This window comes from Nothobranchius furzeri, chromosome 16 (assembly GCF_043380555.1).
Source record: "Nothobranchius furzeri strain GRZ-AD chromosome 16, NfurGRZ-RIMD1, whole genome shotgun sequence".
NCBI classification, from domain to species: Eukaryota; Metazoa; Chordata; class Actinopteri; order Cyprinodontiformes; family Nothobranchiidae; genus Nothobranchius; species Nothobranchius furzeri.
Genome location: NC_091756.1, coordinates 44,347,527 through 44,374,765, shown reverse-complemented (window position 1 = coordinate 44,374,765; position 27,239 = coordinate 44,347,527). Strand labels below are relative to the sequence as shown.

General features: G+C 42.5%; 1 protein-coding gene across 2 annotated transcripts; it reads left to right on the top strand.

The window, feature by feature from the left end:
• Positions 1-3,249: 3,249 nt before the first annotated feature.
• myoz1b (myozenin 1b) lies at positions 3,250-17,341 on the top strand. Of its 2 annotated transcripts, none has more exons than XM_054749298.2 (6): positions 3,250-3,425; positions 5,952-6,038; positions 14,003-14,169; positions 14,263-14,329; positions 14,417-14,603; positions 16,793-17,341. In XM_054749298.2, exons 2-6 carry the CDS (start codon positions 5,954-5,956, stop codon positions 17,022-17,024), a joined length of 738 nt encoding a protein of 245 aa, XP_054605273.2. In that variant the 5' UTR covers positions 3,250-3,425; positions 5,952-5,953; the 3' UTR covers positions 17,025-17,341. The 2 variants fall into 2 exon arrangements, with proteins under 2 accessions (XP_054605273.2, XP_015818394.3); XM_015962908.3 differs by having other exon boundaries at positions 14,260-14,329.
• The last annotated feature ends 9,898 nt before the right edge of the window (positions 17,342-27,239 follow it).

Here is a 27,239-nt window from a genome sequence, read left to right as displayed (position 1 = left end):
GTCTGAGGAGAATCCCAGAATCTCACATCCTCTTCAGCTCAGAAAGCGCCTATATGATTACGCACAAGCGTGACCCGTCAACCCGGTCTCACAGTAAGACCGGGTTGGACCTGTTCAGGTTTACGCAGACAATCTTTACATTTAGAATTGGCATACAGGTGTAAAATTAATGCAGTAAAATATAAAGCATTTTATTTAAATATCCGTTCATTATTTTACAAGCACAGAGAGCCGCATCAGATGGATGGAAAAGCCGCATGCGGCTCCAGAGCCGCGGATTGCCGACCCCTGTGCTAGCCTACTTTATTGTCCCCAGCAATTTTTAAACCCCACTCAAGTGTATGGTTATTGTCCCCAGCAATTCTGAAAACAAACTGACGCCCTTGGAGCAGACACACTGTGCATCGCTCTCACTCGCTTTGCGAGCAGATTTTAGACGCGCAGCGCGCTCGAAGAGTCAACCCGCTAAATTAACACAATTCACCGGCCCAAATCAGACTGAACTCATCAGGTGTACTGGGTTCTGGTTCGGTCTCATATTAGAACTACAGCGCTCAGCCTTGCAACACCAAGGCTAATCACTTTGCCATGGCAACTCAAAATGCTAAGAAAAGTAATAGCACATCTCTCTCTACCAAGCCGATCATTTCAATGTAAGATGTGTGGGGGTGCATGCTTCTGTTCCAGCCGCATTAGTGTGTACGGAAAAAGATTAGACCTAATAAAAGTAAAGGGGCAGTTTCTCGGGTGAATTTTGGCAGGCCTCTTAATAATACATTTTAATGTGCCTTTTGAGTTTGTTTCCTGTTATCTCACTTTGTTCACAATTTGGTCGCCAACTGCTCCAAAAATATTTCTCCCACTTTCTGACCCTCAGATTCAAGAATCTAACTTGACACATAAATCAGTGATCACGGTCTTTTCAAATGGGGCCAATGATAACAGGTCTATACCATAAAACTGACAATCATCTCGGGAAAACTAGGACTTCACTTTTCCTCTCATAAAGTTAAAAATAATTGAAGTTATCCAAGCATGTACCTCATCCAAACACTACACCAAAGGCTGAATCGTACTTAACGACCCCTTCTCACTGGCAAATACATTTGATAGTCATCGGTGTGAAAATGGAATCTAATGCTAAAGAGACTGACACCTGGAGGGTTGCTGGTTCAATTCCAGTTTCTCCAACCAAATCCTCAAATCACAAACTAGCTTTAATCCAGTCTCAATTCAAATCAGCCTTTATCTAACAAAAGTACTTGGGTGACAAATTCTTTAAAACTTCAGTGTTCTTATTGTAGTTGATATAAAACAGACAGTGTTGCATTTATTGTTGAGCTGATGAACAAAATCAAAACAAAACACCTGTTGTGTGTACCTCCGGTACTGTGTGTAGAGCTCCGGACATCACATGACTCTCAGAGAGTAGACGCCATGTTGGCAGGCAACAAATGTAAGCAAAATGAACGGGATCGGCTTGGATTTTACTTTGTCGGAGTGTACTTCACACTTTAAAACCGAAGAAATCATTTTATAGAGTCAGAAATTAAATAGACTAAACATCTCCGACCCTTACCGTGCCCCTGGGATACTTTTTAAAAATGCCAGAAGCTGTCGGAGCGGACTTCTTACCGGACCTGGCCGGGGAACGCCTTGGGATCCCCCCGGAGGAGCTGGCCCAAGTGGCTGGGGAGAGGGAAGTCTGGGCGTCTCGACGCTACTGCCCCCGCAACCCGACTCCGGATAAGCGGATGAAAATGGATGGATGGACAAATAACATAGATTTACATGTAAGTAGTTTAAATAGAGTGCTGTGCTGTTTGAATGTATAAACTGAACACCAAGAGAAATCCCTAGTCTGATTTTTTCCCGTGAATAAAATAAATATGTCAGGCAGGAGCGTCTCAGGATCTGTCTGAAAGCTGTCTCAGTGAAACAGATAATAGCAATCCAAAGTGCTTTTTATGTGTGATCTGACAATTGATCAACCATTGCTTAAAAATTAAATACAACTTAAGCCTGGTTTATGCTTCTCCGTCAGCTCCGCAAGGGACAGACACGCACGGATTGACGGAAGCGTTTTGCGCTTTTACTTCTCCGTCTCCTGGGGAGTGTTGCAAAGCAATTGCCTGACAGGACCACAGAGGGCGTAGCGCTGTTCTGTGGTATCCTGTCATGTATTGGTCCACGATCGTGTGTTTATATTGTGTTTTTTGTGTATATAAGAGACTTTTAACACGGACGTATTTGTCTCTCATTCTCCCACCGCTTCATGCGCTCCCCACCTCTAAACCCACGTTTCCTGTCATTTCCATCCACAAATAAAACGCTTGCTGCCCATCTTTTCACTCCTCCAGTCACGGGAGAATTAAACGTTCATATTTTTAGAGTTTTTTTCGCGAGGTATTCTTCAAGCTTCTCCGTGTCTGCCGCTAGTTATCCTCGGCTCTCTTTGCAATGGCGGCGCTGTAAACAACAGCGGCGTCCTGACCAATCACAAGCTTGCGTAATCCGTCTCGTTCGACGGATGTTTAAAAAAGTGGGCTCGACTCCGTACGTACTTGCGTGCCTGCCGGAGCCCTACGCAAGGACGGATAATGGCGTTGCGTGTCTCCGCACTGACGCAGACGGAGAAGCATAAATCAGGCTTTAGCCGGTTAAATGCTGTGATCATAAAACACATAAACAGCAGCACGCAGAAATCATGAGGCAACGTTTTACGTGACGTTTACTCGTTGCTGTGAGTAATAAGGCAGAAAAAGCCACGCCAAAATAAGTTTAGGAAGCCCACTAAGAATCGTAATAAAAGCATTTAAAATAAATACCATACACAGTTGAGGAAACGTTGGTTTAAGTACCTGATATGAAGTGGTCGCTGCATAAGTGAAAACCTTTACTCTCGGGATCCCACAGTTTCATTTCAGCCCGGTCACGAGCGCGTTTTATTACAATGAACCAACGTTTGCGGCGCTCCGGATCTTGGGGAATCCTGTAGATGGCTCATTCCTTATGTCGTCCGCGTCTGTTCTGCATCCTGGGGCACAACAGGAATCTACCATATTTCCCGTTTGATTGAGTTTTCTGACAATAACAAATAGTCCAGTTGCTGGCTTCTGCCTGCCAACATGGCGCCGTTTCGATTTGAACTGTTGCATGCCGGGAGAAGTGACGTCAACTCCCGGAGCTCTGCATAAACAGTATATAGTATATAACTAGTATACCATTACCACACCCACCTGTCTGTACCCCCCTGCCTCCCCCCCCACCAGGACCTGGTCCCCAGCACTGGAACAGTTCTGCTGATTGGGTTTCATTCTCTGCAGGGCAAGGACAGGAACAGGCAGTCCAATACAAGCTCTGGGAATCTAGGACACTGTTGGACTGGGACCTGGGTCTTCCTGTGGATATTTAACGTTTTACAGGTAAGCCTATGGAGAGTTGGTGGTGTGGTGACTAATTCAGCATCCTCTCCAAACAGGTTTTTATTGTTTATAAACGATCCATCACCAATAGTCACTAGATTATTAAACAACTTTTAAACTCAAGAAGAGAAACAATTTGATTTGATGCCCATTATTATTACACTTTGGCTTCATGTGGTCTGCACAAACTCCTATAACTAAATGAGTTCAATCAAACAGAAATCAAGCTCAACAGTGCAGAATATTCTAATATAATCTTCAGCAACTTCAGATGAAAGACTTTACAGTCATACATCATCTTGCATGGTTTAACAGGTAATTCAATTGATAATTTGGTCATTTGGTTCAATCATCATTTTTTTAGACCAAGACAAATGTCTACTTTTTCTTCATCTTCCACCATTTCTTACCTAACCCATTAGTCGGTGAGGAATCTGACCCTCTGCAGTGGAGTTTTTAGGCCTCTGGGGTGGATGTATCTGGGAATGTGCTGACTGATGCCCTTCCTCCTCAGCTGTCTGCTGGAGATTTATCTGGAGCTAAAACAGGCTGGCTAAGGGAGACAGGAGCGCCTCTCCTCCTAGGAGAGGAGGTAACTGGACCCAGGCCCTCACACTCAGCTCCTGTAGCCACCCGTCACCGTTATCGCTATCTTGCATTTCCCAGAACATCCAAAAACACCTGCAGTCTCCACTCAAGAAGCCTGCTGTGACTGGACCACATTAGAGGAGCCATCTGAGCACAAATCTTTGTGCAAGTGTTGGTGGTGCTCTTGTATGTGTTGCGCAGATTACACCCTCTGCAGAGCTATAGAACATGCGCTCGTAAAAATAGCTCACACAGGAGTGGAAATGAGCTTCAATTACAGTGGATGAAAAGCAATTACATTAACTGCTTCCCTGTAGACAGACCCTTCTGCTTTTTTCTTCTGCGCTGGGGCTCACCTCCAGCTTTACATAATTGCAATTGACCTGTTCAACTGACATTGACATACTGCCTGTGCCCCATCTGAGCGGTTAGTCAGAAGAGACACAAGCTGCCACCAGGAATTAGTGTCCTCAAGGGCGAGCAGGGGTTACACGCCACGTTTAAAGTGAGCTTAACTTGATTAAGGAACCCACGGAGGTTTGGCTGAAGCTCACACCAATCTGTGGCTGCTGTACAGCTTCATTATAAACAAAGTCTCTTGGGGAAAAAGCTTAAATCTTCTTAGATGGTAACTGATGAGCTTCGAGCTTTTTCCTGTATCTGATTTGACTCCAGGCCACTACTGCATTATTTCCTGTTTTGTCACAAAAAATAAAAAATAAAAATGAGCAGTCGGGCAATTGTTCTTTATGAAATTGGAAAAGCTGTTTCCACTCCAAATCAGTTTGTTGACGCAACTCAGCCGAAAGAAAAGGTGGAACAAATTGTATAGACCAAAAAACAAACAAAAACAAAACAAAAAAAAAAACAGTAAAGCTAAATTTACCAGCAAAGTGAAAAATGCTAAAAGATGAAAGGAAGAAACACCTTTCTCCTGCACCATACCCCTCACTTTCTCCTGAAGGGAAAGGGACCTCCATTCATGGCTTATTGTAGGAATTTTCACTAAAACTAATTGTTGTTTTACAAATCTTCCCTTTTAAAATAAAGTTTCTTGAACATTTTAGATGAACAAAGTGAAAAACAGAGGTACCTAATCACACTTAACATTAACACAGAGTAATGTAGCTAATCTCATAACATGCTACTCAGTGTCCATTAGGTTACGTGTAACTTCATCAATACTTTGAGAATAAACATGATGGGTATGGTTTTATGAAAAGGTCTAAAATCTGCTTCATGGTTCAGAGAAACACAAAATTCAGAATCTTGAGCTAAAAAATGCAAAATATAAAATTTAGCTGAAGAAAAGCGGGGTCTGAGATAATTCAGTTATCTATTCATTTACAGGGAAACTTCTGGAATAATCATGTCAGACATACTGAGTGGAAAACAGTACACGTTTACTGTGTTAAAACTATTTTTTAGCATTAAAAAACTGCATTTGTTAGATAGATGAAAAACGTTTTTATGAAAATAAAAAGTCTTTGATCACACACTTTTTAAGATGACAAAGTACACATTCTAGACAGAAAAGATAGATAGTTTGAGAGAGGAGTAAAAGAAGCCATATGTCCAATGGGAAAAGCCTACATTAAGTCAAGGTGGAGGACTCAGGAATCACCGTTCCAATACCTACAAGTGCGGTCCTAAAACTAATTCCAAAACAGTTTCAGTTGATATCACACCCTTTTCCAGCTAATAAAACAACCATTCCAACACAATAGGTTCTAATGACATGGGCAACTCATCAGGGAGTAAGGAGAGGTATTCATAAGTAGTTTCTGCTCATAAAACAGACAGCTACAGTTTATTCACAAAGCTCTTTTGATGAGAAACGAAACGTCTTAAAGCAACCAAAGAAATCCAGTTGCCTTCGTTTTGGATTACCATGACCTGACTGAGAACCTTCACCAGCACATCTCTTCTGTTTGTTAGCTATGCCTCTCACCAACTCTGCCCCATCTAACAAGAGGAAGACCGCCAGTAAGATCATCACCGACCTGTCCCACATCAGCCAAAACGGTAAACACACACACATGCAAGCATGCACACACACACGCACGCACGCACGCACGCACGCATGCACACACACACACACGCATGCACACACACACACACACACACACACACACACACACACACACACACACACACACACGCACGCACGCACGCATTCATGCACGCGCGCACACTCTGCCTAGTCTTCTCATGTAGACAGATCTGCATGGGTGTGAATTATTACATGTGGTTGTATGTTGCCACAATTAAACAAGAACACACTTGTTCCAGGCAGTAACAAAATATCTGACAGGCATGCGGCAACTCCTGGACAGCAGTGGATCATTATCAGGTGGCAAAGCAGCCACAAACCTGTCACCATTATGGGCAACACAAAATACCAAGATGGTGTTGCTGTAAAGAAGTGCCAGTACTCCCTTTTGGAGACTGTGTGAGCCATAAGTAAGAACAAAGTAGTAGTCAGTTGTGGTTTCTGCAGGCAATTTCTCTAAGCAAAGAGTTACCTTCTCACTGCCATTCCATGAGTGTCATGGCTGTTGCCAGTTACTGATCAGTGCCAGAAGATTCTAGATGACAAGCAAAGACAAATCATACACAGTACATTGTCATATCTGATGCTTCTTGGGTGTTTTACAGTAGGGAGCATTTATTCCACTTATTATGGTTCATTATGTTTACTCATGTTGAAACTTCATTGAAGATAGTCATAATAAGCCAGTTAGTTTCATAGTATAGTTGTAATAGTTTGCTGCGTGGTTGGCTGCACTAACAGACAAGGGTGTAAACTCAACTTGTCTGTTTTTATAAAACTTTAAAGACAGAAAATTGGATTGGTTGTATTTTTAAATTTGCAGCGATCACGTTTTACTGGGTAAGATTAACGCTTATACATTTCATGAGGAAGACAGGGACTGACTGTGATAGACCTGAAATGATAAATGTGATGTGTTTATATTACTTATTACAGATTTTCTTGATTGCTCAAACACTATAACCAACCTTTTAAACTCAAATTCCTAAACCATAATGCCATTTCCCAAAAGCACACCAAATTCCCTGAACCATACATACTATTCACTGCTTTGACACATGAGTCAAATTTGGTAAACTGTTACAGCAAAACTCTACACAGATATCCTAACATTTTTCAGTGCTAACACCATGTGGTCATTTAGAAGGCACTAACAGTCAATAATGTTACAGTAACTGAAGTCAGCACAGCTTGAGCTCCATTAGAACACAATTATCCAAATGGAAACACAAGGAGTCACAATTTAACACACACCAATCAGAACCTTTGATAAAAGGGCCCAAATCAGCTCATTCAGGTTTGAAACAATGGATCCAAAGAGCTGCAAAGGAAAAGGTGGAGGAGGTCTAGGACACCAGGGTGAAGGAGGTAGAAGAGATGGAAGAGGAAAAGGAGGTGGAAGAGTTGGAAGAGGAGGAAGTGGAGGAGGAGGTGGAAGGTCAGCGTGGAGGGAATGTCACTGTGCGCAGCCATCGGCCAACGAGGGGTACTCCACCGCCATGCCATTCTAGGACCTTAACACTCAGCTTCTCCTTGCTTTTCTTGATGGGCTAAAACAACATCTGCTCCAGCTGGACTACAGGGAACCAGCAGAGCTAGAGCAGTCTCACTACATTGTTTTTTGGGATGATGTCAGCTTCCATCACGCTGCTCTGGTGCACGAATGGTTTACCAATAACCCAAGGTTATCTAACATCTTTTTGCCTGCATACTCTCCCCTTCTAAACCCAATAGAAGAGTTTTTTTCAGCATTGTGGTGGAAACTGTACGACAGAGAACCTTATGTCCGTGTTGACCTCCTCCAGGCCTTGGAAGAAGCCTGCTTCGATATCTCAGTAGATGCATGCCAGGGGTGGATCAGGCAAGCAACAGGATTTTACCCCCGCTGTCTGGCTGGGGCCAAGATAGCCTGTGATGCAGATGAGACTCTCTGGCCTGACCCACACTAAGGACAGGATGCTGAGGTGGAATAATGGTTTTGGTGTGTGTTGTACTGTATGGTACGTGAATAAAAATGTGCCACTGTATATACATTGGTTGCATCTTTTGTATTAATGTAAAAAGGTTTTTGTGGGGAAGAACCACAAGCAACATAACTTGCCAGTTTTCAAAATGTTGTTTGGAATTTATTGCACCAATGTCTAAGACTGTGTTGTAGTGTGTGTGTTTTTGAGGCCTGTGTGTGATGTCTGTGGGCAAAGTCTGGTTTTTCAGCAAGAGTGAATGGTTTAGAGTGTAGAGCTTCATTTTGACCAGAAAATATGATGTTTGGAAAATTGGGTTATAGATTTGTGTTTACTGTTAGGAAAATGTGAAGCATAGTTTCAAGAAATGTGTTTAAGCAATGGAGAAAAACTGTAAGTATTGATAATTCTATATTGCACCATGCCACGTGTTAACGTCCACTATAATGAATTGTGAGAAAATGATTTATTATATTATTATTGGTCTAATAGGATTACATGTGTGAAAATTATGTAATTTATTCAGCATGGTGAGGGTTAGGGTTGTTGTTATGAGATATGTTGTGTTGCCCTATGTGAGAGTAGCAGCTTAACCCAGTGGTGACAAAAGCTGTTAGGGATCCAAACTTTTGATAGTTTTATTTATTTATCAGCTCCTGTGTAAAGTGAAACACTGCTTATCACATAGTGTTATAAATACAGAGAGTGAATTCTGGCAAAGTTGTCAACTTGTTTACATAAGTGAACAGCAGCAGGGACAACGTAAGTCAAAGTTTGTAAGCTAGTGAACAGCCTAGGGTCCCCCAGGTGGGGGACCCTGTGATGTTAGTTCCTTAACAGGCCCAAAACAACCCTCACACTACAGAAGAAATAATAATAATTCCCATCAAATTACAGTTTTTTTCGATTGCTAAAACACGTTTTTCAAAACTGTACGTTTCTTTCAAAACTGCACACACAAAACCCCAAACATAACACACAAACAGCTTTATTCTGAAGGAACCGTTTGCGGTCAGCTGTAGCATGCAACAGGTTTTGACAGCTTGTCAAAAGATGTGATGGGAGAAGAGTTTTCCTCCAATGGCCAGTCAGAGTTAGGCTCAACTGACTCACTACAACTGAGTTCTGTTTTGATAATCGCCAAATTTTGATTTACTGACAAATCAGAATCTTACATGTAAAGAGGTTTTTGCCAACAAACCTCAGAAACTACACCTCATAGATACAGGAGCTCTGATTTGTGGAACAGAAAGCAATGTGTCATGAGATTAGTTTAACCTTGTCATCGTCATGTGTCTGAGTATGTGAGCTGTCAGTAGATAATGATTCACTTGTTAAATCAAACTTTAATAATAATGCATTGAACTTATATAGTGCTTTTCTAGACACCCAATGATGCTTTCACACACTCTCACATTCACACACTGCTAGTGATGGTAAGCTACTTGTAGCCACAGCCGCCCTGGGGAGGTCTGACAGAGGCGAGGCTGCCATTTGGCGCCGTCGGCCCCTCTGACCACCACTAACACAGGCAAGTTGGGTGAAGTGTCTTGCCCAAGGACACAACAGCAGGATACCCCTGGCGGGAGCTGGAATCTAACCCATGACCCTCCGATCATGAGACAACCCGCTCTACCACCTGAGCTACTGCTGCCCACACAACATGCCTACTGATCACAACATAATAATATTCATTTCGACTTCAGTGATAAAAGCACAGATTAATCAAACATTGTTATTATTCTTCAGCCATTATTATTCATTCAACTATATGATTATTTACGTATTCCATTGCATCATTCAGTATTCGTTATTGTAACAGTTCATTTTTATAAAAGTTCATTCTTCTTGTTCTGTGAAGCAAAGCAGATACAGATGAGAGGAAACTTGAGAGGGACCTTGGTCCGGCAACAGTATCTTTCTTGCAGATTAAAGGCTCCAGTTAAGACTTATGTCTCCATATGACCGGATACTGAAGAGGTCAAACTGTAGGTGAAAAACTGACCATTTCTGGACGCTACATAGGGTTGAAAAAAATCATACTGGCAAGTGTGGTTAAAAAAGAAGAAAAAAGTTACTGCCCCAACCAGGATGCAAAGCTGCACAAAGCTTCGTGCCAGTTTGGCATTCTGACCACTCGACTAACATGTTTGTTACATGACAATACTCGCCTAACACACAAATCCTGTGCTGACCAGTGAAGGCCAGTTTCAGATCAGAGACTAGCTTCCAGGAAAGGAGAAGGGCCTTGTGATGCAACATTTTTCAATTGCTGCTTTATAGGATTTTCAAAATAAAGCTCAAAATTTGCAGCTGAAACAGGAAAATGCATTAATGCAGCCATAAATGGGATTTTTTTTCTCAAGGAAATATCAATATTGCATGGTAAAATGCTCCAAAAAGTGGATTTTCCATGATATGGCCCCTTTAATATAGCACAGATTATCAAGAAAAATCAGCAGTTAAAACCACTTTGGTCATGTGCACAAATCTGTCGTTAAACAATCCACTGCCATCTTTTTCTTTATTTGCTTGTTTGTTCTGACCCAGTCCTCCTGCTGTCCCCTCTGCAGCCACATCTGTATGTTTCCAGTTTGTTTTCAGTCAGTAAGTCATTCAGCTAATCCAGCTTATCCCCTATTTTGCTCCAGTTAATGCCAACACATCTCTCCATCATCCCTGCCACTGTGTCACTCTGACTTTTATCAGTCATCCATCTGTCCTCTCTTCTCTGTCAGTTTGTCCAGTTTCCTCCCCATCAGCAGCCAACACTTGTTTCTCATTCTTCTCAATCAACACTAATAAATATCCCCTCGGGAGACTTTGCTCTGCTCAGCATCATCGATATTTCTCTCTGACCCTCTCACTCATACACACACCGGCCTGATTTATGGCGCTTTGCTAACAGCTCTCTGCAGCGCTGCAATGCCAACTTCCAGCTTTACAGATGAGTTTGTGACTCTGTGTGTGGGTTAGTGGCTGAACTCCAGGTGTTATGAGGGATTTCAGGGTGTATGCATTAGATGAGGAGAGCGTTTTATAAGGAGCACTGTGGAGCAGTAAAATCCATCAGTAACAGAGAGGAGAGGCCATGTGTGATGAGGGTTTCCCTTCATAAATAAGATATAATAAATAAACTGCAGAGACATTCCCTGATGCCCTCTTCTTCTATATTACCTTGGCCTAATGAACCTCACAACTCCCCCAGCTACACCCACTAACACCACATGACAGATTGTTTACAGCCAAACTTCAGAAGATAGCATTTCCTCTGCAGCACTTTAAATCCTTCATTTAGCTGATTGTAACTGTCAGAATATCTTCATGAATCTTCTTAAATGGATGCTAACTGTAATAATCAAGTTTGCTACTTGTATAAATGATTTTCAATAATCAGAAATGTTTAGTTTACTTTTGAAAACTAAGATTTAAATGAAACTCACAATCAGATCACTGGAGAAATATTTAAAATAAAGTAGAACAGGGTTTTTATTCACAATTAAAAAAAAAGAAAGAATCTTTAAAAAATGGGTCTTTAGGATTTGGATGTAATATCATTCAGCACACACTAAAATTGTTCCATGTGGTAAATGGCCTGTATTTGACATAGCGCCTCCTAGAGTTCTACAACCCCCCAAGTTGCTTTACAACACAGTCATTCATCCATGCCATTCCTCCTCACTCACCAGTAAACATCCAGGGAGCAGACATTGAGGTGGTGGATACCTTTAAGTACCTGGGTGTTCATCTTAACAGCAAACTGAACTGGTCCAACAACACAGATGCTCTGAGTAATAAAGGCCAAAACTGCCTCCACCTCCTGAGGAGGCTCAGGTCCTTTCAGAGTTATTTTCCCATCTTCTAAAATCATTCTATCACTCTGTGGTCTGTTGGGGTGCAGGCAGCTCTGACCGAGACAAGCTAGTTAACAAAGCTAGCTCGGTTCTGAGCTGCCCACTGGATTTAGTCGAGATGTGTGACCAACACGTTCTCACTCCCAGCGCGTCAAAAACAAATGCTTGGTCAGCCACCCTCCGCGTCAGACCCCTGACGCCAAAAGTTATGTGTGTAGCGTTATGAAGCTTATAATGGTCTGCCCTTAACAGCTGCCCCTTCACACAGTAACATCACCAAGGTCGGACGCTTGGTTCAGTATGATTACATTCCAGAAGAAGAGAAGAAGAAAGCTTTTAATTAATTAATCAAAGTACTTTATTTGTGATAAGCTAATCAAAGCATATGTTGATCATTAATAATCAGGTGAATGATCTGTAAAATAAAGATGTCATGAGTTATGTGTTTAATGAATAAACAGGACTGCACCAGACAGACTGATATACATTACCATGGAAACGCATGACACATTATTCTCAACCAATCAGAACTTTCGTCTGTGGTAGGGCAGAATCTGGTTTGTTTATGAAAGTAGTCCAATCCGGTTTACTAAGATTTATAAACAACTGGGAGATATAAAAGAAGGCAACGCCATTTTAAGTTCAGTTCCACGTTAACATCAGCTCTGTTCGATCCGAGCTCCAAAGGAGTTACATCATACTCTCAACATTGTTTTCAACCAGCTCTCAATCCATCACCGCAAAAGAGGAGTACAGAATGGCCAGCTGTACTTCCTGTTTTAAGCTGAGAACTGTCAAGCTGGAGATTTCCGTCGTTTGTACCAACGAGACGATGTTCCTTCAAAATAAGAGTGAACTTGCTGACGCCTGCCGACTACTACCGGAGTCATCCTCAGACGGGCTTTGTAGTGCTGCGACCGCTGTTCCACCAGCTCCAGTACAACCGAGGTCTTAGGACCTGGCAATTCCTGATCTACACGGGAGACTCCATACGGTACGTGGTCACGGCAATATGGCGGCTCATGTCATCAGCTTCTGAAGCCTCGTGGTAGCCTAGTCATAACAAACCAGATTCGCTATGTCAGCCTAGAGATTCTGAACAAAACACACACACACACACCAACACGAAACATCTAAATCCATATGCATTCATCATTGAGATAGTCCTGGTAGATTGTAAGAATTTATAATTATAGAAATTAAAGATTCTTAAACGATCCCAACTCTCTCTCTCTTTCTTGTCTCTCAGTCAATACAGAGTGTTTAAGTAAACTCCCTGATGATAAAAACAACCACTTCTGATTGATTACTTAGATCTAATTACAGTGTATAAATATACAAAATCAGATCATTAAATTATCTAATTACAGTGTATAAATATACAACTTCAAATCATTACATGTGCGAAAAGGGGTTTTCCCTTTTCTAACTGCAGATCCCAATGCAGCATAAAACTGACACGCTGGGATGTCTGCTGATGCGGCACCGAACCAGCTCATTTAACCGCACCTAAACCTTAACGTTTCACTATTTATAACCTTCCCCTCTCCCTCATCCTAACCTTAACCCTCTTGCTACCTAAAACGTCACTCTCACTACATTCTGACTGTGAATTTTCATATTTGCCGCCCAAGGGGAATGTAAGAACATACCATCTGGCGAGGGGGAGGTTACAAATACCCTCTACTTTTCACCTCCACCTTGGTAGTTGAAACCTCCCCCTCGCATTGGCTCCGTCCAAACCCGACCAATGACGAGGCGGCTCCCACCGTTCACTTCATAGAGCCGGCTTTCAGAGCGACCGACACATCACTAACGTGTTAGCTGGCAAGATGGTTAAGGTTAGGATAGGGGTGAGGGGAAGGTTAAATAACAAAAGGATAAGGTTAGGGTGAGGTACAATGAGCTTGTGTGGTGCCCTGGCTGCGAACATCCCATTGCATCAGTTTCACGCTGCATTAGGATCTGCAGTCAGAAAAAAGAAAAACCCTTTTCGCACATAAGTGACGAAAAAGGGCACTTTTGGCGTCAGGGGTCTGACGCAGAGGGTGGCTGACCAAGCGTTTGTTTTGACATGCTGGGAGTGAGAATGTGTTGTTTTTCCCTATTCCCACCCAGAGGATGCATCGGACCCTGATGCTGCTGAATTCGACCTGGGCACCAAGATAAAGACGCCCAAAGATGTAATGCTGGAGGAGCTCTCCCTGCTGAAGAACAAAGGATCCAAGATGTTCAGGATGAGGCAGCAGAGAGTGGAGAAGTTCATTGTGACCAATGAGAACATGGTGAGGGTAGACTAAACATGCACCACAGGATTTGTGATATGTGCACTCAGGTGATCTGTTGAAGGTTTGTATTCTGTTTCCACTTTCCAGCAGAACCTCCAGAACCTGCTGATGTCCCCTCCCCCTGTTCCACCAAAGCCTACAATGCCAAAAGAAGAAAGTAAGCTCAAGCATTTACTCTTTCTGCTCTTTTTGACATTTACTGTCAGGTAGCATTTTTTAAAAAGCATTGTCGTCTGTGTTTCAGATGTGGAAAAGTCAGTGAATGAAGAGGCAGAAAAGACAAAGAGGAGGAAGGAGTATGTACGTACTTATGTGTCACCATGGGAACGGGCCATGCACAACAATGAGGAACTGACAGCCACCATGAAGCCTCTGATGCCAGGACCCATCCAAATCCACCTAGAACTGCCTCAGTATAAGAGCTTCAACAGGTACACACACACACACGCACGCACGCACACACACACTGTTCAGTAACTTCTTCAGCATTATAGTCATGTTTAAACTATGAAAAATATCTGTTCACACATCATAATAAAAAGTGTCTGAATTGAGTGTGAAGAAAAAAATGTCACAGTGAGTTTTTTTCCTTTTGCAAATGTAAAAAACTGTTTTGTACGTTTTCTTTCAACATTGAAACTTACAGATGGAACTACAAAACTAAAAAAAAAAACAGAATTGTGGTGCAAAAGTTCATTTATGTCAGTCAATCAACTTAAAAGGTGAAACTAATATGAGACACACTCATTCCATACAAATCCAGATATTTCAGCTTTTATTTGTTATAACTGTGATGATTATGACTTACAGCTGATGAATGCCCCACATTCAAAATCTCAGACAATTAGATTATTGTGAAAAGGTTCAATATTCTAGACTCATAGTGTCACACTCTGATCAGCTAATGGGTCCTAAACACCTGCTGAGGGTTTCTGAGCCTTTCGATGGAATCTCAGTCTAAGTAGAAATATATCATATTCTGATTTTTTGAGTTTCACCTGTAAAAATCCAGTCCAATTCAGTTCAGTTCAATTCATTTCAATTCGAGTTTATTAGGCACTTCACAAAGTAAACATTCCAATACAGTTCAGGTCATTAAGCCAATCAGTAAAAGTTTCTTATATAAGGAACCCAGCAGATTGCATCCAGTCACCGACTTGTGTCAGTATAAGCGAGTAATAATGAAGATGGTGGAGAAATTCAGCACATTTATGCATTCAGAATATTTCCTGTGTTAGCAAAATCTAGCTACTTTTATTCCCCAAAACACCAAACACGACCAAAAACCTAAACATCATCAGACTCAGAACCATCTATTTTTTATGCATTTATTTAACACAACAGAATTCTGACTTCGGTCTTTAGAGATCAGGTTTTTGACATTTCAGGCTGTAATGGCCTGAAAACAGGCAGGTGAGATTATCCAGCAGCAAGAGAGACTAGGCTCTGGATTAGAATCAGTTGATGAAAAGCTCAAAACATCACAGTGTAGATTAAACAAACCAATGGGAGGTCCTGCTAAGTTTTTCCCCAACAAGTCAGGGTTTTGGAGTTATAGACAGAGACGGAACTTCATGCACAAAAAGCGTATTTCCTTTTAATCTGCTGAACTTCCTGGTAAACTATTACTGGGTTTTAAAACTGTGGGTAACAAGCAATAAAAAAATATTCATGAGTTTCAGTGAGTTGATTATTGCTACATTTTGGTAAATGGTAAATGGTCTGTATTTGATATAGCACTTTCTAGAGTCCAGGAACCCCCCAAGGCACTTTACAACACAATCAGTCATTCACCCATTCACACACACATTCACACACTGGTGATGATGAGCTACATAGTAGCCACATGTTGCCCTGGGGCTAACTGACAGAGGCGAGTCTGCCGTACACAGGCCCCACCGGTCAAAATAAATAAATAAATAAACACTTAACCACCTAAATATTATTTGTATGGAGTCACTAATGGGTCTTCACATGTGAAATCGCACCATTCATAACGTTTTGTTGTATTTTGATATTTTTAACTTTAATCCAGGCATTTAAGGAGGCAAACACAAAAGACACCTCAGATTGGTACTTATTTATAACTAATATTATCTGCTACGAGTTTAAAGTGTGTTTCAAATTCCATCTTTGTCACAAGAATGAATTATGTCTGCAAACTCAGGTTTGGTGTATTAAATGGCAAAAAGGTTTAGGGTTTGTTTATTTAAGCACCTGACCTAAAAAGTGTTGAAAAATGTTGATTTCCTGGTCGTTGGACTGCATGTTAAAAGTTAGTTGAACACTGTGGGAAAGCTAACAATGTTGTTTGCTAAAAATTAAACAAATTTTAGAAAACCTCAAGGCATAGTGAACTAAATGTTGGGTGTATGGCTACAATATTTATTTGAGCAGAGGAAAAAATATAAAATGAGCAGAGGAAACCCAGCTACTGTCATTCTACTAAAGAACTCAGTCCTTCTGCAAAACATTTTATAACTGAACACCCTTTCATAATGTCAGTCACTCAGTAAAAGGGAACTTGTGTTTCTCGTTGTGTCCATAAGCTCAATAAAAAAAGTCTTAACGCGTATGTTTGCAGACAGACGTGTATCTTCTCAACACTTTTCATCCTCAGGATGGCGCTGCCCTATGGCGGCTATGACAAGGCTTCCAAGATACTGACCTTTGAGCTCCCAGAGACCAATGCTGCTAACGAGGCGCCGGAGCCTCTTCCCACCCAGCAGGCTGACATCAGCTCACGGCCCTCGTTCAACCGCACGCCCATCGGCTGGGTGTGCAGCGAGGACAACTCACACATCCACACGGACCCGGAGGTCCCCTTTGACGGGGAGACAGATGACCTGTGAACACACACACAGACACGAGCATATTTACAGCACCTGCAGTCAGAAACACGCACCCAGAAACGGTCTATGAAAAGACACATTTGCCTGCTTTAAGACATGATTCAGGGTAAGGCCCGTTTAAACACACAATTCAGTTTCCTTTTAACCAATTGTTTGGAAATGACTCAGTGGAAAAGGACTACTTATTTCTGCATCAACCTTTGTGAATCTGATTTAGCATGCTGTGAGCTGGTGTCAGCTCTGGGTGATTAGCAACAGAGAAGCACGCTGCACTCTTAAAACTATGTAAATGTGCAATAAATGCCCCCTTTACACAATGCCTGGTAACTTTTTATTTTGCTGTTCAACTTGGGACATCTAGGTCCAATTCCTTGCTGTTCCCCAACACCTTTCTGATGCCAACAATTCAGTTTTCTATAATTTACAACTTTGTTTTTCTCCTGAAACAGTCAAATTATAAGTTTCCTATAAAGCTTTGAAAATCCCCTTGAGCTTTATTTTGGTTATGTGTTGTAGGATGTTTGATACAACATATGTTAGATGAAAATAAAAATCAGCTTGAAGCTCAACACAAATGTTTTACCAGCTAAAAAGCTAAATAAAACTCTATTTTTCCACAAAGTAATTTACAACAGTAAACAGGGAGTCAGGAGTCCAGCTCTAAAGGGAACTTTTCCAGCACAAGAATCTGATGAACAGAATTTTTAACTAAATGAAATTTTCTATAATTAAAGGCAGTAATCACAAATAGGTCAGTTTATGAATTTACAATTTCATATACATAATTTGAACATGAACTTTTTTTAAGGTTTTTTCCTATTCCTCAAAGATCCAAGCTACATCCGTTATTGTGTCCTCAAGTTTATTTATTTAGAAAACTTTGTAGATCATAAAGCCACAGATAAACTTTAGGGGGAAAAGTCATGAATTCTTTCTCAACAGTTTTCTCCTGTTAATAAACAAAAACAGGGTCCTTCGTGGTTTCCCCGACTGTCTCTGAAAACTTCCAGACACCCTGCAGGTGTAAGCGCAATATTCAAACAGAAAGTATTTGAAATTAAGCTTCAAAATAAATCTTGAAATGTGGTTTGCAATCAGGGTCATGTTCCACATGTTTTTAATGATTCAGAAAACAATCCGTCCTTAAACTTCTTGCTTCGAATTTAATAGAACCAATTATGTCTGCAAATCGCTGACTGTAGTGGTTTGGAAGGGAAACATTTCCCACCAAAAGATGTAATGTCAGAAAATTTCAGAAGCATGTAAATTGAGTGGAATGTTGTACATGAGACAGGCAGATGAAACATCTCAATTCAATGCTGGCTGAGCTACCTGCTACAACCATCCAGGCACGCTACCAGGCTTAGGTAGAGCTACTTGCCAAGAGAAGAGTTTCTGTAAGGCTTGGAAGGAGGGTGGGGACCCAATATACTTCGTCGTCTTCGTCTTCCTCCGCTTATCCGGGTCCGGGTCGCGGGGGCAGCATCCCAACTAGGGAGCTCCAGGCCGTCCTCTCCCCGGCCTTGTCCACCAGCTCCTCCGGCAGGACCCCAAGGCGTTCCCGGACCAGATTGGAGATGTAACCTCTCCAACGTGTCCTGGGTCGACCCGGGGGCCTTCTGCCGGCAGGACATGCCCGAAACACCTCCCCGGGGAGGCGTCCAGGAGGCATCCTGACCAGATGCCCAAACAACCTCAACTGGCTCCTTTCGATCCGGAGGAGCAGCGGTTCTACTCCGAGTCCCTCCCGAATGTCCGAGCTCCTCACCCTATCTCTAAGGCTGAGCCCGGCCACCCTACGGAGGAAACTCATTTCGGCCGCTTGTATCCGCAATCTCGTTCTTTCGGTCATTACCCAAAGCTCATGACCATAGGTGAGGATTGGGACGTAGATCGACCGGTAGATCGAGAGCTTGGCTTTCTGGCTCAGCTCCCTCTTCCCCACGACAGATCGGCTCAGCGTCCGCATCACTGCAGACGCCGAACCAATCCGCCTGTCGATCTCCCGATCCCTCCTACCCTCACTCGTGAACAAGACCCCGAGATACTTAAACTCCTCCACTTGAGGTAGGACCTCTCCCCCGACCTGGAGGTGGCAAGCCACCCTTTTCCGGTCGAGAACCATGGTCTCAGATTTGGAGGTGCTGATCCTGATCCCAGCCGCTTCACATTCGGCCGCGAACCTACCCAGCAAGAGCTGAAGGTCAGAGCTGGATGAAGCTAGGAGGACCACATCATCCGCAAAAAGCAGAGACGAGATTCTCCTGCCACCAAACTCGACACACTCCACACCACGGCTGCGTCTAGAAATTCTGTCCATAAAAGTGATGAACAGAACCGGTGACAAAGGGCAGCCCTGGCGGAGTCCAACCCTCACTGGGAACAGGTCCGACTTACTACCGGCTATGCGGACCAAACTCACGCTCCTCTGGTAAAGGGACTGAATGGCCCTTAACAGAAAGCCACCCACCCCATACTCCTGGAGCGTCCCCCACAGGGTGCCCCTGGGGACACGGTCATAAGCCTTCTCCACATCCACAAAGCACATGTGGATTGGTTGGGCAAACTCCCATGCCCCCTCCATCACCCTTGCAAGGGTATAGAGCTGGTCCACAGTTCCACGGCCAGGACAAAAAACACATTGCTCCTCCTCTATCTGAGATTCAACTATCGATCGGACCCTCCTCTCCAGTACCTTGGAGTAGACCTTTCCAGGGAGGCTGAGGAGTGTGATCACCCTATAGTTGGAACACACCCTCAGGTCACCCTTCTTAAAGATGGGGACCACCACCCCGGTCTGCCACTCCCTAGGAACTGCCCCCAATGACCACGCAATGTTGTAGAGACGTGTCAACCATGACAGCCCTACAACATCCATAGCCTTGAGATACCCAGGACGAACCTCATCCGCCCCCGGGGCTCCGCCGCTGTGTAGTTGTTTGACTACCTCAGCAACTTCTGCCCCCGAGATCGGACAGTCCATCCCCAGGCCTCCCGGTTCCTCCTCGGAATGCGCATTGGTGGGATTGAGGAGCTCCTCAAAGTATTCCTTCCACCGTCCGACTATAGCCTCAGTTGACGTCAGCAGCTCCCCATCCCCACTGTAAACAGTGTGAGCGAGTTGCTGCCTTCCTCTCCTGAGGCGCCGGACAGTTTGCCAGAACCTCTTTGGAGCCGATCGATAGTCTTTCTCCATGGCCTCACCAAACTCCTCCCACGCCCGAGATTTTGCCTCGGCAACTGCCACTGCTGCACTCCGCTTGGCTATCCGGTACCTGTCTGCTGCCTCCGGAGACCCACAGACCAGCCACGCCCTGTAGGCCTCCTTCTTCAGCCTGACGGCTCCCCGAACCTCTGGTGTCCACCAGCGGGTACGGGGGTTGCCACCACGACTGGCACCGGCCACCTTACGACCACAGCTAGCAACAGCCGCCTCGACAATCGCAGAGTGGAACAAGGCCCACTCGGACTCAATGTCCCCCACTGCTCTCGGGACGTGGTCAAAGCTCTGCCGGAGGTGGGAGTTGAAGACCGTCTTGACAGGTTCTTCTGCCAGGCGTTCCCAGCAGACCCTCACTATGCGTTTGGGTCTGCCAGGTCTACGCGGCATGTTCCCTTGCCATCTGATCCAACTCACCACCAGGTGGTGATCAGTTGACAGCTCCGCCCCTCTCTTCACTCGAGTGTCCAAAACATACGGCCGGAGGTCAGATGATACGACTACAAAATCTATCATCGACCTGTGACCTAGGCTGCCCTGGTACCAAGTGTACCGGTGGGCATCCTTATGTTCGAACATGGTGTTCGTTATGGCCAAACTGCGGCTTGCACAGAAGTCCAATAACAAAACACCGCTCGAGTTCAGATTAGGTGGGCCGTTCCTCCCAATCACACCCCTCCAGGTCAAGCTGTCATTGCCCACGTGAGCATTGAAGTCCCCCAGCAGGACAATGGAGTCCCCTGATGGAGCACTATCTAGCACTCGTCCCAGGGACTCCAAAAAGGGTGGGTACTCTGAACTGATATTTGGCCCATAAGCACAAACAACAGTCAGGACCCGTTCCCCGACCCGAAGGCGCAAGGAAGCTACCCTCTTGTCCCCCGGGGTAAACCCCAACACACAGGCAGAGAGTCTCGGGGCTAACAAAAAGCCAACCCCAGCCCTCCGCCTCTCACCCGGAGCAACTCCAGCGAAGTAGAGTGTCCAACCCCTCTCCAGGTCTCGGGTTCCAGAGCCAATGCAATGTGTCGAGGTGAGTCCGACTATATCTAGCCGGTACCGCTCAACCTCTGCCACAAGCTCCGGCTCCTTCCCCGCCAGCGAGGTGACATTCCATGTCCCAAAAACTAGTTTTCTTGTCCGGGGATTGGACCGCCAAGGCTCCCGCCTTGGTCTGCCACCCGATTCGCATTGCACCGGACCCTTCATGTTCCTCCTGCGGGTGGTGGGTCCACAGTTGGACGAGCCCATGTATCCGGTTCGGGCTGGGCCCGGCCGGGCCCCATGGGCGAAAGCCCGGCCACCAGGCGCTCGCTCACGGGCCCCAACCCCAGGCCTGGCTCCAGGGTGGGACCCCGGTAACCCTCCGGGCCGGGTACTCCGACTCTTCGTTTTAACCGCCATGAAAGATCCTTCGAACCGTTCTTTGTCTCACCCTTCACCTAAGACCAATTTGTCATGGGAGACCCTACCAGGGGCACTAAATGCCCCAGACAACATAGCTCCTAGGATCATTAGGGCACTCAAACTCCTCCACCACGATAAGGTGATGGTTCAAGGAGGAGAGTTTCTGTAAGGCTTGGAAGGAGGGTGGGGACCCAATATACAACTATCATAACCAACAAAGATGGGGCCAAAGAAAACCAATGTTGCAGCAATGGAAGAGGAATTAGAAGAGATAAAAAAATCCCTAAATTTCTTAACTTATGACCCACAGAAAATATCAACACAACAAACAACAATTATGGATTTGATGCGGGAATTGAAAGACCTACGGAAAGAAACGGAAGAAAAGGACAAAAAAATAACTGCGTTGGAAAGTCGATTATCAGACTTAGAGCAACTGACCCGAATGAATGATATAATCATCTCAGGAATGGATGTAAAGCCACGCACCTACAGTATGCCAGGGCAGCGGCATCAGATGGAGTAGCAACTGAACGGGATCTGGAGTCAGTGGAGCAACAGGTCGTTGGGTTCATGAACAGCAAAGGAATCACTTTAGACAGTAAAGATGTAGAAGCCTGCTACCTGCTTCCTCGTAAGGATAGACGAGTCAGACCAAGTATCATGTTAAGATTTACAAACAAGAGACAAAAAAACAGCTTTATTCAAACAAGGGAGAAATCTAAAAGGAACACATGTACACATAAACGAACATTTGGCACAAAAAAAACCCAACTCTGAGATTGCCAGACATGCTCAACGACTACGTAAAGAAAATAAGATCCAAGGAACCTGGACATCTGACTGCAGGATATTCATTAAGTTAAATGGAACTCCTGAACAGGCCAAAGTTCTCCAGATCAGGGAATGCTCTGAACTAGATAAGTATATTTGAGATTATAAGGTAACATTCAACCAAACGTACTCACCATGGCTGAGATACCATTTACTGATCTATCCTCATCAGATAATGAAGATGAAGATTATTTTCATGATTTAGATTCAGAAATATTTACACTCAGTGATCACAAACTAACAAATGAATTAAACAATGTAGACCCTGACTTACATTTCTTTAACAAAATCTCTCATAGCTGTAAATATCAAGATGAACAAGTGAAGGTATCGATAAAATCTGATAACATGTCTGTATTACATATAAATTGCAGGAGCCTCTATGCAAATTTTGATAACTTTAAAGAATATTTGAATACATCAGATATGAACTTTAGCACTCTCTGAGACATGGATAAATGAAAATAAATATGGGGATTTTAAATAATTACCAGGTCTACAATCAAAATAGAAACCACAAACTTGGAGGGGGAGTTGCCCTGTATGTGCATACAGATTTGGATGCAAAATTGGTGGAAAGCATGACTACAACCATGGATAATCTGTTTGTATGTGTAACAGTTGAAATAATTATGGATAAAAGGAAAAATGTTCTTATATCTTGTATTTACAAAGCTCCAGGTACTGACATGGAAGTATTCATTAACTATATAGAGAGGTTTTTAAATAAAAGCCAACAACAAAGAAATATTTATTTGTGGGGACTTTAATTCTGATCTATTAAAATCAAAATTACACAGACCTACAGAAATATTCATAAATACCATGTACAGTCTTTCATTATTCCCAGTGATCACTCATCCCACCAGGACCACTGCATATTCCTCTGCTTTAATTGATAATTTTTTTACAAACGTTATGAATACCAGCATATCGAGTGGACTACTTATTAATGATATCAGTGACCACTTGCCAAGAATACAGCACAAACACAGAAAGTAGAAGTGATACTGTAAGAAAGAAAATCAGACTGAGATCTGAACTTTCAATAAGTGTTCTTAACAAAAGCCTTTCGGAACAAAACTGGAACAATGTTCTTGGAGAAAATAATGTAAATGAAGCGTATCAAAACTTTGTTGACATATTTAAAGAACTATATGACAAAGATTGTCCAGCTAAAACCTGTACATATACACCTATAAAAAGAATTAGCCCATGGATGACAAAAGGGTTATTGAAAGCATGCAAAAAGAAAAATACCTTGTATAAAAAACACATGAGGAAGAGAACATTTGAATCGGAAACCAAATATAAGAAATATAAAAATAAATTAATAAATATAATAAAACAATGTAAAAAATTATTATAGAAATTTGATTGAAAGAAATAAAAATTATATGAATGGACTATGGACGGTGTTAAATCAAGCCATTAATAAGGATTTTAACAGAGCTGTTTTCCAAGATTATATAACTGACAGTGAAAAAACAACAAAGATGAACACTATTGTTAATACCTTTAATGACTATTTTGTTAACATCGGACCACAACTTGCCTCTAAAATATCAAAATCAAATAGTGTTGTTGACAGTACGAATACATATAATAATGCACACTCTTTATTTCAATCACCAACAAATGAAAATGAAATCATCAAAATAGTTAATAACTGTAAAAATAAAAAGTCTACTGATTGCAATGATCTTGACATGACTATAATAAAACAGGTAATACTTAATATGGCAACACCTTTAATCCATATCTGCAATTTATCTTTTATAAGTGGAGAGTTTCCCAAATGGATGAAAACAGCAAAAGTCACTCCAATCTATAAAAGTGGAGAAAAACATCAGATCACTAACTATCGGCCGATCACTATACTTCCTCAGTTATCAAAGGAATTGGAAAAACTGTATGTGGAACGCATGAACGGTTTCATTGAAAAATACAACTTACTCAATAATAGTCAATATGGATTTAGACAAAATAGATCAACTGCTCTTAGATCTCATAGAAGAGGTAACCAAAAAAAATGGATCGTAAAATGTATTCTATTGGCATATTTATAGACCTCCAAAAGGCCTTTGATAAAATAGACCATGAAAAACTTTAAAATAAATTACAACAAAATGGGATTAGGGGGATTGCATATAACTGGGTGAAATCTTACTTAACCGACAGACAGCAATATGCACAGATAAATAATCACAGGTCAAGACTGAAATACAAATTGTGGAGTCCCTCAAGGTTCAGTCTTAGGACCACAAAAACGATGCTGTTTGGTAAACAAACTAAAGACATTGAAATCAGAATCAAAATGGACAACAATGAAATAGAAAAGGTAAATGGGTATTGATTTCTGGGAGCGTCAGTTACTCACAATATCAACTGGAGATCTCATATACATGGCATACAAAAGACATTGGCAAAGAACATTGCAATTATGAGAAAATGTAAATTCCTTCTGGACAACAAAGCTCTACTAATCTTGTATTATGCATTTATTCTCCCCCATCTTAGCTACCGCGCAGAGGTCTGGGGTAATACCTACAGTAGCCATTTGGAGGCAGTATTAATGGGCTCGACACACGGGAGGCGACATCGCATCTCCTCCATTCATTTTCAATGAGACATGCGCAACAAAGTGATAATCGCGGGTCTCCCTCCTACCAAGCAAAATGCGAAAAACGTGCGTGTGAAATTTTGCGCTTGTGCACGTGTCGTGCACAGGCAACCCAGCGACGCGATCCCAGAAAGTTGAAACATTTTCAACTTTTCATCGCTGTCGCTCGGACGAGGACCAATCAACGGAGGTTTCATTCACTGACCAATGAGCGGACAGGATGCTCCGTACATCTCCGAGCAAACATGGAGAAGTTGATTATTATTATGTTTTATTTGGTAAAATCAGAAGTAAGATTTCACATAACTCTAGCAGAACCTTGTGAAACATCATATCTACCACTTTTTTAAACTCTGAACTGCTTAAATAACCTTAATTCCCTCCAACCTGACACAGCCAAGCAAAACAACGGAAGTTTCGATTTCGCCATTTAACAGAACGCGTAGACGGCTTTGCCGCTGGCCGCTGCCGCGGATCGCCTCCCGTGTGTCAGGTAATAAAAGCAACAGCGACAAATTTCGCTGATCGCGGTCGTTTGTCGCCTCCCGTGTGTCGAGCCCATTAGACTTTAAAAAAAAGCTATCAGGATTGTACATAATGTTGGTTTCACAGACCATACTAATACACTTTTCATGAAGTCTAAAATCTGAAAACTTGAAGATCTAGTTAACCTAAAGTCAATGTTAATTATGTACAAAGCAAGACACAATCAATTACCAATCAATATTCAACAGCTGTTTTTTGATAGAGAGGGTGGATACGATTTGCGGGGATCAAATAATTTCAAGGTGGTATGTGCCCGCACAGCCCTCAAAACTCACTGCATATCCAGAAGAGGTGTTAAGCTTTGGAATGGTTTAGGTAACAACTTACAGAGTGCTGCTAGTCTCCTACTATTTAAAAGACAATATAAGATGACTGTTATTGAGAAATATGTTGAGAATATGTGATGGAAAAGCTTCTTGGTTTTATTCTGACTATGTTTTGTTATATAAAAGAACAGTACAAAATATGAAATTGAATAACAAAATATGCATGAAAGGTTCATTAACAAAACATTTACTGTCAAAAAGTTTAATATTGTAAATGGTACAATATTGTAATGTGGGGTAGGTGCACATAAGCTTCTTTGCCTCAGCCTACTCCGTTTGAGCATTGTTGTTGTAATGTTGTGAAATTTGAAAGAATACAACAAATGTAACTGCTCAATGAATGTGCTAAATAAATAAATAAATAAATAAATAAATAAATAATAAATTATTAGAAAAATCAAAGGTTAGAGATTTCATGCTTTAATTGGTATAACTGATATATTTACTTTTTGTTATACAATTGTGTATTTAGGAATAAATATCTTTGATTTCAGAGGTTCAGAACATTATAAAGATATAACAAAACATCCTCTGGTCCTATCATGTTTTAGGTATGCAGAAGTGGTTCAGTTCACATTTATTTCTAGGGGACATTATAAACAAATAACTGAAAAGTTTAGCTAATTTGTCAAAAGTACTAAGGTAAACAAATGCAGTAAAGATTTATAGACATTAACAAGTAAGATAAAGTAACTAAAATGCACAACAATGAAACAGATATTCATTACTAAAACCTTTAAATGCAAAAGCATTATAGAAATTCAAAAGCTAGAAACATAAATTAACAATGATCAGATGGAGCTTTGTGTCATGAAAATGATGCGTTGGTTGTTTAAAAACATTATTGGATAAATTATGGCACCAACATTGTTCTACCTGCGGAGAGAGAGGAGTGTCCAATACCCAGACTGCAGCCCGCCGTGACCTTTCACCTCTCTGTTGACCTACTGGCGCGGCTCCTGGTCCAGACAGGAAGCAGATGTCCTCTCCGTGTCTCACGCAGAGAGACAAGAACGACACCAGGTGAAGGTGAAAGATCAGTCAGGTGAGGCCGCGCGGACCGGGTGACGTCATATCAGCAGCATCCTCGAGCTCAGTCAGCTCGCCACGCGCCCAGGAGGCGGCGGCATCGGGCCGAACCATAAAGCATAAACGAGAGAGCTACGTCACTCAACCGAGCTGATGATGGGTCGGTATCGCGAGAGGCGCTTGATGGCGCTGGACTGGTGGGGGCTGGATGCGCACATGCACGGCTCGCC

Excerpts from the sequence above, each read along its gene's own strand:
- myoz1b (XM_015962908.3), top strand. The coding sequence starts at position 5,954 with ATGCCTCTCACCAACTCTGCCCCATCTAACAAGAGGAAGACCGCCAGT. Across the intron at positions 6,039-14,002 it reads GTCCCACATCAGCCAAAACG|AGGATGCATCGGACCCTGAT; the intron begins GTAAACACACAC and ends ATTCCCACCCAG. Across the intron at positions 14,170-14,259 it reads TTGTGACCAATGAGAACATG|CAGAACCTCCAGAACCTGCT; the intron begins GTGAGGGTAGAC and ends TCCACTTTCCAG.